General features: G+C 49.0%; 1 protein-coding gene and 1 pseudogene across 1 annotated transcript; both read left to right on the top strand.

Annotated features, from left to right (window-relative positions):
* Nucleotides 1-1,834: 1,834 nt before the first annotated feature.
* On the top strand, nt 1,835-2,824 carry LOC133930223 (aquaporin PIP1-6-like; annotated as a pseudogene).
* Nucleotides 2,825-8,578: 5,754 nt separating this feature from the next.
* LOC133930222 (uncharacterized) lies at nt 8,579-12,532 on the top strand. Its single transcript, XM_062376886.1, has one exon. The coding sequence runs from the start codon at nt 8,579-8,581 to the stop codon at nt 12,530-12,532; it is 3,954 nt and encodes a 1,317-aa protein (XP_062232870.1).
* The last annotated feature ends 71 nt before the right edge of the window (nt 12,533-12,603 follow it).

Below are 12,603 nucleotides of genomic sequence, written 5' to 3'. Positions count from 1 at the left end.
ATGCCATTTTTCAACGGGCGTCGTGGGGAGGGCCCACCGGGCAGCCTCCGAGCAGCCCGGTTTGCCCGCTCGGTCAGAGCAAGCCTGACACAGCAGGGCGGTAGGCAGGACGCCTTGGGCTTCGCGATGCTATCCCGAGGTGCGCTAGATGACGCGGGATGGGACCCGTGCATTAAATGTCCCCACGCCTCCCTACCAAGCTGTGGCAGGGACTGTCAGCAAGCGTGGGGGAGCAGTTGGAAGCGACAGGCCACGCGCCCTCTTAAATACGGCATCAGGCCTCTCACCAGTCGATACCTCACCACTGGGCCCTTGTGGGGGCCACCGACGATGGACTTCTCAGGCCCTCGGAGAACCGAGTACTCGGGGGGCCATTATTTGCCGCCTCGAGCACTCTCTCCCGGATATGCCATTTCTTGGTCCTCGGGGAACCGAGTGCTCGGGAGCCATTGTTCATAGCCCCGAGTACTCTCTCCCGAAACTGACTGGCTCTTCTTATCGTCGGGGGACTTGAGTGCTCGGGGGCCACTGTTCGCGGTCCCGAGCACTCTCTTCCTGGTACTTGGTCTTCTCGGGTCGTCGGGGGACTTGAGTGCTTAGGAGTCACTATTTGCATCCCCGAGCACTCTATTCCCGGTACTTGGTATTCTCGGGCCATCGGGGAACTCGGGTACTCGGGGACCACTGTTCATGGCCCCGAGCACCCTCTCCCGGAACTTGATCTTCTCGTCGTCAGGGGACTTGAGTGCTCGGGGGCCACTGTTTGCGGCCCCGAGCAGTCTCTTCCTGGTACTTGGTCTTCTTGGGTCGTCGGGGAACTCGGGTACTCGGGGGTCACTATTCATGACCCCGAGCACCCTCTCCCGGAACTTGATCTTCTCGTCGTTGGGGGACTTGAGTGCTCGGGGGCCACTGTTCGCGGCCCCCGAGCACTCTCTTCCCGGTACTTGGTCTTCTCGTTGAGCACCTGTCTCGGAACTTGATCTTCTCGTACCTCAGGGAAATAACTCCCGCGGGAGGTCGCCACGTGGCACTCTACTGTTCTGATCTCGGGACTCGGGGACCCCTAGTTCCTGTGTCACCGACAGATATACTTTGTAAAGACTTTGTAGTGAAACCCAGCTCTAAATCTGAGTCAAGTCTTTCTTATCTTAAACTCTTATATCATAATTTTCTACACTTACTGAGTACGATATGTACTTATCTTTCCTATTTTCAATAATAAATACTGCTTATTTAGAGAAGATTACATGAAGATTAATAAAGCTGAAGACTACAAGGAAGACGGAGCGTCCTAAATCGCGTTACTCCCAGTTGATTACTTGTGGTGTGCCATAAAATTTTCGTTATAATTTTCTCGTGTTCTTCCGCTGTTATTTAAAACTCTAGTATTTATTTCAATAAAATTATTTGTATATGATATAATACTATTATCACTAATTCGTCTACAGAATTCTGAACTTGAAATTTGCAGCTAAGCTGCGAACGTAAGCTGTCAAATGGGAGTTTATTAGGTAGGAACGGTTGCGTCACTGGGTCACCCATTAAGCGTTCTTGAGCATTTGATGAGTACTCATATAGTCATATGCATGTCGCAGCGGCTGCCGCCCATTCTGTCTCTCTGTTCTTGCATCCATCTTAATTTCGTACTAACAATTGTACTACTTGCACGTCATGACATTCTGAGCCGTCAACCATGGATCGTGCTATAAGAAGGCACATGGCTACCTCATTCTTCGCTCCATCTAGTCACTCACTTCTCTAGCTAGCAGCTCGCACTTGACACAGCTGCATCGATCAATCTAGAGCTCGTACGTTGCTCAGCAAGTTAGCAATGGCAGGAGGGGAGCACCAGGATGAGGACGTGCGCGTGGGCGTGGACCATTTCCCGGAGCGGCAGCCCATCGGTACGGCGGCGGACGACCTCGGCGGCCACTACCGCGAGCCCCCGCCGGCGCCGCTGTTCGAGGCGTCGGAGCTGTCGTCGTGGTCCTTCTACCGCGCGGGTATCGCCGAGTTCGTGGCCACCTTCCTCTTCCTCTACGTGACTGTCCTGACCGTCATGGGCGTCAGCAAGTCGCCGTCCAAGTGCGGCACCGTTGGGATCCAGGGCATCGCGTGGGCGTTTGGCGGCATGATCTTCGCCCTCGTCTACTGCACTGCCGGCGTGTCGGGGGGGGGGGGGGGGGGCACATCAACCCGGCCGTCACGTTCGGCCTCCTGCTCGACCGGAAGCTGTCGCTGCCGCGGGCGATCTACTACGTGGTCATGCAGTGCCTGGGCGCCGTCTGCGGCGCCGGCTTCGTGAAGGAATTCGGGAGTGGGCTCTACGAGGCGGCCGGCGGCGGCGCCAACGCCGTGAACCCGGGTTACAGCAAGGGCGACGGGCTCGGCGCCGAGATCGTGGGCACGTTCGTGCTCGTGTACACCGTCTTCTCGGCCACCGACGCCAAGCGCAACGCCAGGGACTCCCATGTCCCCGTGCTCGCGCCGTTGCCCATCGGCTTCGCCGTGTTCCTGGTGCACCTCGCGACCATCCCGATCACTGGCACCGGCATCAACCCCGCCAGGAGCCTCGGCGCCGCCATCATCTACGACAGGCCGCACGGATGCATGGGCATGTAAGTTTTACAGCTAACACACCGCGTGATGGTACTAATCAAAATCATACTCATATCATGGTTGCAACGCTTGCGTTGGATGATGTCAGTGGATCTTCTGGGTGGGTCCGTTCGCCGGAGCTGCGCTTGCGGCGGTGTACCACCAGGTCGTCATCAAGGCCATCCCCTTCAAAACCACCGCCGGCGACAGCACGCACTTCTAGCTGCTAATCTGGCTAGCAAGAGTAGGTTGTTGCCGGCGTCCCCACGATCCATGCTACGTCTTGCTGATGCTGTTCGATGTATCATCTACTTCATATGCATGATGTGTGTATGTTTGTATCCATGGAATTAATGTACTTGTGCTTAATTTTCTTCTTACATGTTTGTATCCATGGAATTAATGTACAGCTCAACTGTGTAATTGTGGCCCAATTGTAATGCAGTCCAGCCCATAAAATATTAGGCCTGTTATGAACATACGCAACCAGTTGTCCAGTTGTGCATGGACCGCAGAATGCTTGTGTGAATACTATGTTAAGACGCCGCCCTTCCCTTGGGGAAAAAATTATGTGCAGCAGTGCTGCATCGCCATTCCCGTGAAGCACCATGCCGGATGTACGCCACTTGCGCCATGCGAATCTCAAAGCAACTGGTTCTTCACACGATTATGCTTCGGCTCCGGCGATCAAAGACTCACCTACGACTCCAACTAACGAAACTTCGGCTCCATACAAAAACAGATCAAGTCGCACACCTGGACTAAAAACAAAGACAGAGCCTAGCGTGCGTTGTTTCTCATCCCCCCCCCCCCCCCCCCTCATGAAAACGACGGCGTGTTGTACCAAAAGGAGCATCGCTACCCTAGTTCTCCGTCCCCGTCGAAGAAGTGTGAGGGTGAGTTCCAGAGGAATCGGGTAGGGGCCTACCATGTGCAGAAATTTTTGGCGACCAGGAGATTCTGTCCAGCGGCTGGCACCAGGGAAGAAGATGCTGAGCCCGAGCTTCACTGCTAGGAAGGGGGTGAAGGCGGTGTAGAAGAGCTCTAGCCGTGCTGTGCAATGGCACTGCCATGTTTGTGCTCTCCGGCGACGAGTGGTTGCGGGGCTCGGTCAGAGGAGATGGGAAGATGTAGTACATCCCAGGGAACCGATTTGCGGTGGTCGTGTCAATAGTGGTGGATAGAGGAAGAGCCACTATGAGCAGTTGTGCTCAGGCCGACAGCAAGAATGGGGAAGAAAGGAGCAGCTGCTACTCCTTCATTCCTCCTGATGATCTTCTGAATTTTAGGAGATATTAGAATCCGAAGATATTAGAAGGGGAAGATTGAGTTCTTGTCACTTCTTGATGAGCTTAGCATGTTTCTTTATCCTATATTTTTATGATATTATTATGTTATATTATTATGTAATGCATAATTCAACTATGGTTATGGTATTATATTTGGATTTATCGTATCCCTATATTGCTGTTTTTTGAAAATATCATATCCTCGTATCTGTATCCCCTACCGTGCAACATAGGAAACTACTATAGCCAAACTGACAAAACTGAACATGGTCATCTCTCTGAGTTGAAATAGATAAAGGAATGCTAAAAAAAAAATGATTGAATCATGAAATATATTCAATGTCCTAGAAGAATGCTGATTGTGAGTGATCACCTTTAATAGAGATGATTCCATTTTTCTGAAATCCCAGGTTCAGGTCACAGTAAAGAGATGAGACAATTAACATGCCTCGGTGAAGCCGTACATACTAACAGTTGTGCTCCAATTTACCTCACACCACCTATCGCATCTGTCACGCAAAAGAGCCAATGTTTTTAAATTTTATTGAATGATAGCATGAATATTACAGGGTAATGCAGACCCATCCACACCAGAAAAGCTGTCAGAAAATGAGGAATTAACTTCAAATAACAGTTGCCGATGATGCATGAAAAATGGACAACCGATACTCCATCACCAAAAGTTTGGTCAGGAACTTGTATGTTGTCAGTATATTTCTTTGTAGAAGCAGTCATTAAAAGAATTTGCACTTGTAATTCATGCTTGAACTCAAAGGAAAGTTCAATTCAGGCTAACTGGATTTTTCCAGAAAAAAGTTGAAATATACTCTTCCACATTATTATGAACAGACCGAAACTGGTCACGAGCATTTCAATGCAGATAGCCCATAGCTATTACAAGTTCAGAATTAAAATTCCAATTTCACATGTAACTAAAATAAGCACAATCTCTTCAATCCTATTAAAGCTCCAAGTACAGACATGCAGATGATGTGATCAAAAGACCCTGGATAAATATACTGTACAAGACAGGGGCATGAAGAATGTCGCTCAGGAATGCAGTCAGTATGTAAACAATCTACCAGAGCTCACAAACTTTGCCACATTGCTGTTGCTACGAAGTCTATAATTACAAAGAGGGAACGAATGACTCAAACAAACCAGCACTAAACCAACAACACTAGTTCCTGGCTGAAACTAGATTAGCTTGTCAAAAAAAAAGACCACTGCTGCTGCTGCTTCAGAGATTCTATCAAACTATCTACTGGACTACTAATTCACTAAAATCGTGCTATTGTATCATCAATTTTGATCACATCCGAGTGACTTCATACGGCCGTGTCGTCCCTGTGACGCAGATTTCCAGAAGCGGCGGCGACAGCACAGGTTGGCAAAGGCGAGGGGAAGCAGGTAGAGTACGCCATGAATGACAGGATCCACGAGAACTAAGGCATGAGGAGATGGCCTTGCTTCTGTCTTCACCAGCAGCGGGGACGAAGGCCGTCGCACTGCCGTCACGAAACCTTGGCACGACGGGAGGCACGTCGCTTCCCTCTTCACCGGCGGCAGGGGCGGAGCTCGCCATCGACAGCGGCCCTGCGAGGAGAGGGCACGAGGGTAGGCGCCTCGCTTCCATCTTCACCGGTGGCGGGCTTAGAGGTCGCCATCGAAAGTGACCGCCACAGACGCAATGCTAGCAAATCGATCGAGGTGTGCTGCTCGATTTGTTTTCAGAACAAGTTAAATGCCCGTGTGTTATGACAAAAGTCAAAAATTTGTACAAAATAATTATGTTGACATAATAAAACACGTGTAAAATAGTTAAAAATACACTGAAACAATAGTCTTCGCCATCTGTATCGAGCCAACGCATAAAAAAATATATGTCTAATCTAGCTCATCGATTCATCAGGACAGGCTAGAATAGATAATTCAGTGTCATCAATTCAACTTCAGCAAAATATGACAGCATAAAATGAGTATAATTTATGGATGTTCACAGTTAACTTGCCACAATGAGTGAAATAAAATTACGAACATAATCAGTCAACTTAGGGTTGTGACTGACTCCATCATTAATTTATGGATTACAATGTTATAATCATGCTTACAACAAGAAAGATGAACACGAGTAAAACAAGCAGGCAATAGCATCTTTACTTCCTGAATAATATTTCCATAGATTGATAGGTCATATGCATCACTCTTCGGTGCTTGATGATAGAATTGGGAAGAGGGGATGGGAGATCAGAGAAAGGAATGAGTAGGGAATTCAGTTCATCCTCGTTTTGTCGTTTCTTGGGCATAACGTGGTTACAGGATACTGCTTTTTTGGTCAAAAAAAGAGAATTCTGCAGCTTTTTTAATTCTAACCCCTGCCTCAACCATGGCAGGTGGGCCCTATGGCTTACGCCTCCCGTTCCACCAACCCAGGCTGCTGAGCACAAACAGTTCAGCGCAACAACTCTCAAACACGCACACCTTGGACTTGGTCAGCCTGGACCTGGAGCGTCCATCCACTTGTGTCCGAAGCGATTTCTCTAACCTAACTACAGAGGGTGGTCACTGATATGGTAGATTCACTAAAAAAAAAAATAGGTGATATGCGAGTTGTTTCATGTGTCAGCAATAGTTGATATGTGAGACTCACTAAGAGTTATCTTACATATCAATAATCACATCATGATACAGTTAAATTAAATGATCTCTTCCTTAGTGTCTGCTGTCACTAGCGATGGAGGCGTGACATTGTGATGATAGCCTTCTCTTGTGTCTGCCGTCCCTAGCACCATTGTGATGGCAGGATGGTGTTAGAATGTCAAGCTTCACTGTAATACCATCGTGCCATCTGGAAGCACGACGTACCCTTGCAAAATAGGGTTGGGCTCCTCTGTGGCGACGCCATAGAGTTTCTCCAAAAAATTCCCCTTTCGTCTCAGGTACTGCCCAGGCTCCGCTTGCGCCTAAGTTCTTGGCGCGTGCTCGGAGCTCAGTGAAGCTGCGAGACCCCTGTTCGTTTCGATGGCGTGCGTTTCCTCGCCGCCGTCGATTTCGGGGGCCTCATCGAAGGGAAAGGAGGTGACGAAAACGAGACCGGAGATTGAGGGCGGCGGTGAAGCAGAGAAGACGAAGATGAAAGCTCCGAGCTCGGCGCTCGGCGAAGCTTCGAGAACCCTGTTTGATTCTTTGGCGTGCGATTCCTCGCCGTCTTCGAATTCGGGGGGCTCGTCGAAGGGAAAGGAGGGGACGAAGAAGAGACCGGAGATTGAGGGCGGCGGTGAATCGGAGAAGACGAAGATGAAAGCACCGATCGATGAGGTGTTCAAAACCCTTGATCTGCGTGAAGATGAGGAGGAGGAGGTGATTTTGGAAGAAGACCTTGACGAATTACAGGTAGATGCAAGATGGTTGGCCCTCGCACGGGTGCACACAGAGAAGAAATTTAGTCATGGTGCCTTCTTTGGTAACATGAGAGCAGCATGGAATTGTGCAAAAGAGGTAGAGTTCAGGGCAATGGAGAATAATCTATTCTCGGTGCAGATGAACTGTCTCGAAGACTGGGAGCGCGTGATGGAGAATGGTCCCTGGATCTTCAGGGGATGCCCTGTTTTGCTGGCATCGTATGACGGATGGTCGGAGGTCGAATCAGTTGATCTCAGCACTTTTCCAGCGTGGGTTCAGGTGCTGGATTTGAAGGAGAAGATTAGGACCGGGAGCGTGGCGTCTCAGCTCGCTCGCCGGGCGGGAGAATTTGTCTTGTTGGATGAGAACTCTGTAAAGGGCCATGGTCAAGGGGTCAGGGTGCGAGTTAAAATTGATGTTCGCAAACCTTTGTCACGTGCCGCGACCTTGACGTTGAGGATGCAAAAGAGATACGTTCGCTTCCAGTATGAGAAGATGCCTATCTTATGTGGAGTCTGTGGCTTTCTTGGTCACGTCTCCAAAGAGCATGGGGATGGGGTGCATGCTGAAAAGGATATTGAGTATCCTGAAACCCTTATAGTCCCCGAATTCCGGAGAGGAGGACCATGGATGGTTGGCGATGGGGGTGGCTATGGCGGTGGAAGGGGTCGTGGTCGGGGCCGCAGGGGCCGAGGGTCCATGGCCGGATTTGAAACTGGACAATGCGTCTATGAGGATGAAGACATGCAGAGTTCAGAGATGGGCCTGAAGCAGCATATGGCCAATCCAGCAAACTTTAGGTCATCAAGCAAGAGACTCCTTTTGTTGGAGGATGTGCAGAGGCCCAAGGGCCCTGGGGAGCGGGGAATTACAGAGAAAGTGCAGGAGGGGCAAGACGTGGTGATGCATGTACAAATCCCGGAAGTGTTTGAGAATGAGGTGCAAAATTTTGCACTGAATCATGAAAGCAAGAGAATGAAGAAGGCAGAGAATACAACAGTTTCTGAAACTATTGACTTGGCAACATCAGCGGGCTCCCTCGCGGAGCGTCGCCGGGCCTAATGTGTATTCTAAGCTGGAACTGCCGGGGGCTCGGGCGCTCCCGGACAGTTCAGGACCTCGTCTGCCTTGTGTAGATGCATCACCCGAAACTGGTCTTCCTTTCGGAAACTAGACAGGACAAGGAGATAGTGAGGAGGTTGAGATGGCGTCTGGGCCTGCGTAATTGCTTTGCAGTCAATGGAGAGGGCAAAGGAGGTGGGATAGCCCTCTTTTGGGATGAAGCGATGGAGGTAGCGTTGAAGTCTTATAATAAAAGGCATATTGACGTGTTGGTCCGGGAGGCACCGGAGAGTGCCAAATGGCGTGGAACGTTTGTGTACGGCGAGCCTAAATCTCAGGACAGGCACCATATGTGGACGTTGCTTCGTCGGATCAAACCAAATGCAACTGAACCCTGGTTGATGATAGATGACTTCAATGAAGCAATGTGGCAGTCGAAGCACTTCTCACACGCGAGGAGACCGGAGGGGCAGATGAGAGCCTTTCGTGAGTCTCTCTCATTTTGCGACCTTCATGACTTGGGATTCGGGGGCACACCATGGACGTACGACAATAAACAGGGAGACGGAAGGAATGTGCGGGTGCGGCTTGACAGAGCTGTTGCGGATCCGGCATGGTCGGCGTGTTTCCCCCTGGCGCATGTTTCTCACATCGCGTCGTCGTGCTCCGATCATGTTCCGTTGTTACTACTATGGGATGAGCCGGAGAGGCCGCGGGCGGCGCCTCGCTGCCGTCGCTACGAGGCCATGTGGGAGCGAGACGCCTCGATGCCAGATGTGATAAAGGAAGCATGGGAGAAAGGGGAAGGAGTTAGTAATTTGGGGGATGTCATGGCAAAGCTACGGTCGACTTTGACCCAGTTACACACATGGAGTGATAAGAAGGTCGGGAACGTGAAGAGGAAGTTGGGGAAGTTGAGAAAGAGACTCGGGTCCCTTCGCCAGCAGGGGTTGCTGGACGGATCTAATCAAATACGGGAGGTGCGTGAAAAGCTGGACGAATTGCTGTTTCGTGAAGAGATTATGTGGAGACAGAGATCAAGGACCTCTTGGCTCAAGGAGGGTGATCGTAATACAAGATATTTTCATAGGAAAGCTTCTTGGAGAGCTCGGAAGAATAGAGTTACAAAACTAAAAAAGCAAGATGGCTCCAGTACGTCTGATGCAAAGGAGATGAAGCATATTGCTCAATGTTTCTTTCAGGATCTTTTGTCAAGAGATGTTACTCTTGATCCTGGGCCTTTGCTGGACATGTTCTCATTGAAGGTGGATCAGGAGATGAATGAGTCTCTTACGAAGGCTTTCACAGATGAAGAGATTTCAGATGCCTTGTTCCAGATAGGTCCTACGAAAGCACCGGGTCCTGATGGATTTCCGGCTTGCTTTTTTCAAAGGAATTGGGCTCTGTTAAAGGAGGATGTGTTAAGAGCTGTTCACAAGTTTTTTGAGGAATGTGAATTGCAGGAAGAAGTAAATGACACTACAATAGTGATGATTCCGAAGCATTGTGCACCGGAAGAAATGAAGGACTATCGTCCTATCAGTTTGTGCAACGTGGTGTACAAAGTGGTGTCAAAGTGTTTAGTCAACCGTCTCAGACCGCTGCTGCAGGGTTTGATCTCGGAGCAACAAAGTGCTTTTGTTCCAGGTAGAATGATAACGGATAACGCCTTGATTGCTTTCGAGTGTTTTCACTCCATTCAAAAGTGCAGAAGAGAGAATCAAAATTTCTGCGCACTGAAATTAGATCTTTCGAAGGCTTATGATTATGTAGATTGGGTCTTCCTGGAGAGAGTAATAGAGAAGATGGGCTTCAGCCAAACATGGATCAAGTGGATCATGATTTGCGTTACTACTGTTCGCTACAAAGTGCGATTTAACGGGGAATTATTGGAGGCAGTCAGTCCATCAAGAGGGTTACGCCAAGGGGATCCTTTAAGCCCATATTTATTTCTGTTTATTGCTGACGGCCTCTCAAATATCTTGAAAAGATACTCGGGTGAAGGAAGAATTCAACCACTAAAGGTTTGTCGGAAGGCACCGGGGGTCTCTCATCTGTTGTTTGCGGACGATAGCTTATTGTTCTTCAAAGCAGAGCTGCAGCAAGCAAGAGCAGTGAAAGAAGCCCTGACTTTATATGAAAGGAGCACGGGACAGTTAATTAACCCAAGCAAATGCTCCCTGCTCTTTAGTGATTTTTGTTCGGCGCACCAACAGGATGAAATTAAGGACGAGCTGCAGGTTTCCAAAGCCACATTTGAGGACAAGTATCTAGGCTTGCCTACGCCGGAGGGGCGTATGAAAGCGGAAAAGTTTCAGCCAATCAGAGAAAGATTTGCTAAGAGGCTTAGCAACTGGTCAGAGAAATTTTTATCTGCAGGAGCTAAGGAGGTGTTGATAAAGAGTGTGGCTCAAGCACTCCCAAATTATGTGATGGGAGTGTTTAAGTTGCCGCTCCAGACTTGTGAGGTTTATGATCGGATGGTCAGAAAGTTTTGGTGGGGAGAAGACAAAGGGCAGCGTAAGGTGCATTGGTTGGCCTGGGAGAAGTTAACATGCCCGAAGTCCTTCGGAGGAATGGGGTTCCGGGATATGAAATGTTTTAACCAAGCTCTCTTAGCTCGTCAGGCATGGAGGCTGCTTGTGTACCCGGACAGTTTCTGTGCACGAATTCTAAAAGCAAGGTATTACCCAAATGGAACCCTCATTGATACTGCCTTCCCGGTGGTTTCATCACTGTCGTGGAAGCGTATAGCTCATGGGATGGACTTGTTGAAGGAGGGAGTTATATGGCGAATCGGGAATGGAAAAGATGTTAGAATATGGAGACACAAATGGGTTCCACATGCAGGCAAATTGAAAGTAATTGAGAAGAAAACTTGGAATAGGCTCACCTTTGTTCATGACCTTATATTGCCAGGAGAGAAGAAGTGGAACGAACCTTTAATTCGTCACTTAACTCATGATGACGATGCTGATGTTATTCTGAAATCAAGGATTCCAGTGCGGGAGAGGGAAGATTTCCCTGCGTGGCATTTTGAGAAGAATGGGGTTTTCTCAGTGAAAAGTGCTTATCGGCTTGCCTGGAATTTGTCGGGCCTGAGCTCCAGATCGCATTCTTCCAGCTCAGCACCTGATGATCAAAGGAAACTATGGAAAGTGTTGTGGAGGACAGATGTACAGCCTAAGGTAAGTGTCTTTGCATGGCGTCTTGCCCATGATTCGCTGCCAACAATGAGAAACAAGTGGAGAAGGACTTTGGAGAGTACTGGGGTCTGCAAAATCTGCGGGCATGAGGTGGAGGATGGGCACCATGCCACTGTCAGGTGCTCAAAAGCAATGGCACTTCGCCTAGCGGTACGTGAATACTGGGAGTTGCCGGATGAATTTCTTTTGAAATACACAGGACCAGACTGGCTTTTGGTACTGTTAGATTCAATCCCTACGAAAATGAAGACAAATCTATTACTAGTCTTATGGAGATCATGGCACTTGAGGAATGACATCATTCATGAGAAGGGTCTGGCTTCCATTGCTGATTCGGTATCATTCTTGAAGAATTTCAGGGAAACTCTTTCCCCGGTCTGGCAGCAGGAGGTGGATCATAAAGGTAAATTGCCCATCTCTGAATGCATCATCCCGGAGCCCATAAGAAGAAACAGGGCCACTTCTGATGATGTTGTGTGGAGGCCTCCGCCTGAAGGTTGGGCAAAAATTAATGTTGATGGAGCTTTTAGGCCAGAGAGTGGAGAAGCTAGCGTCGGAATTATCGCTAGGGACTGCAGGGGCTTGGTCCTATACTCTGCATACAAGGCGGTTCAGAACTGCAATGCGCCTATTGAAGTGGAAGCATTGGCATGCCTAGAAGGAGCTCGCGCGGCTGCAAATTGGGTTCAGATGCCGGTGATTTTTGAGTCTGACAATGCCACCGTCATTCAGGACATTGTGGCACACCAAGGAAATCGTGCGGCATGGTCTCCAATCATCGATGAGATACATGGTGTCTGTAGCCGTCTCCAAGATGTGCAATGGCATAAATTAAAGAGAGATTGTAATAGGGTTGCTCATTTTCTAGCTAAGATGGGCATGAGCTCCAGACTTTGTTCCGAGTGGATCCTCCAGGCTCCCCCGGCCATCTTTGAGCTCCTTGCCCAGGAATGTAATACCCTTTTCAGTTAATCTATAAAGCTCTCTCTTTACCCAAAAAAAAAAAAAAGAATGTCAAGCTTCGACCAGCATTGAGATATATA

Source organism: Phragmites australis, chromosome 10 (assembly GCF_958298935.1).
Source record: "Phragmites australis chromosome 10, lpPhrAust1.1, whole genome shotgun sequence".
In the NCBI taxonomy this organism is placed as follows: Eukaryota; Viridiplantae; Streptophyta; class Magnoliopsida; order Poales; family Poaceae; genus Phragmites; species Phragmites australis.
Note: the sequence above shows the minus strand (reverse complement) of the source record. Positions and strands in the feature narration are given on the sequence as shown.

Excerpts from the sequence above, each read along its gene's own strand:
- LOC133930222 (XM_062376886.1), top strand. The coding sequence starts at position 8,579 with ATGGAGGTAGCGTTGAAGTCTTATAATAAAAGGCATATTGACGTGTTG.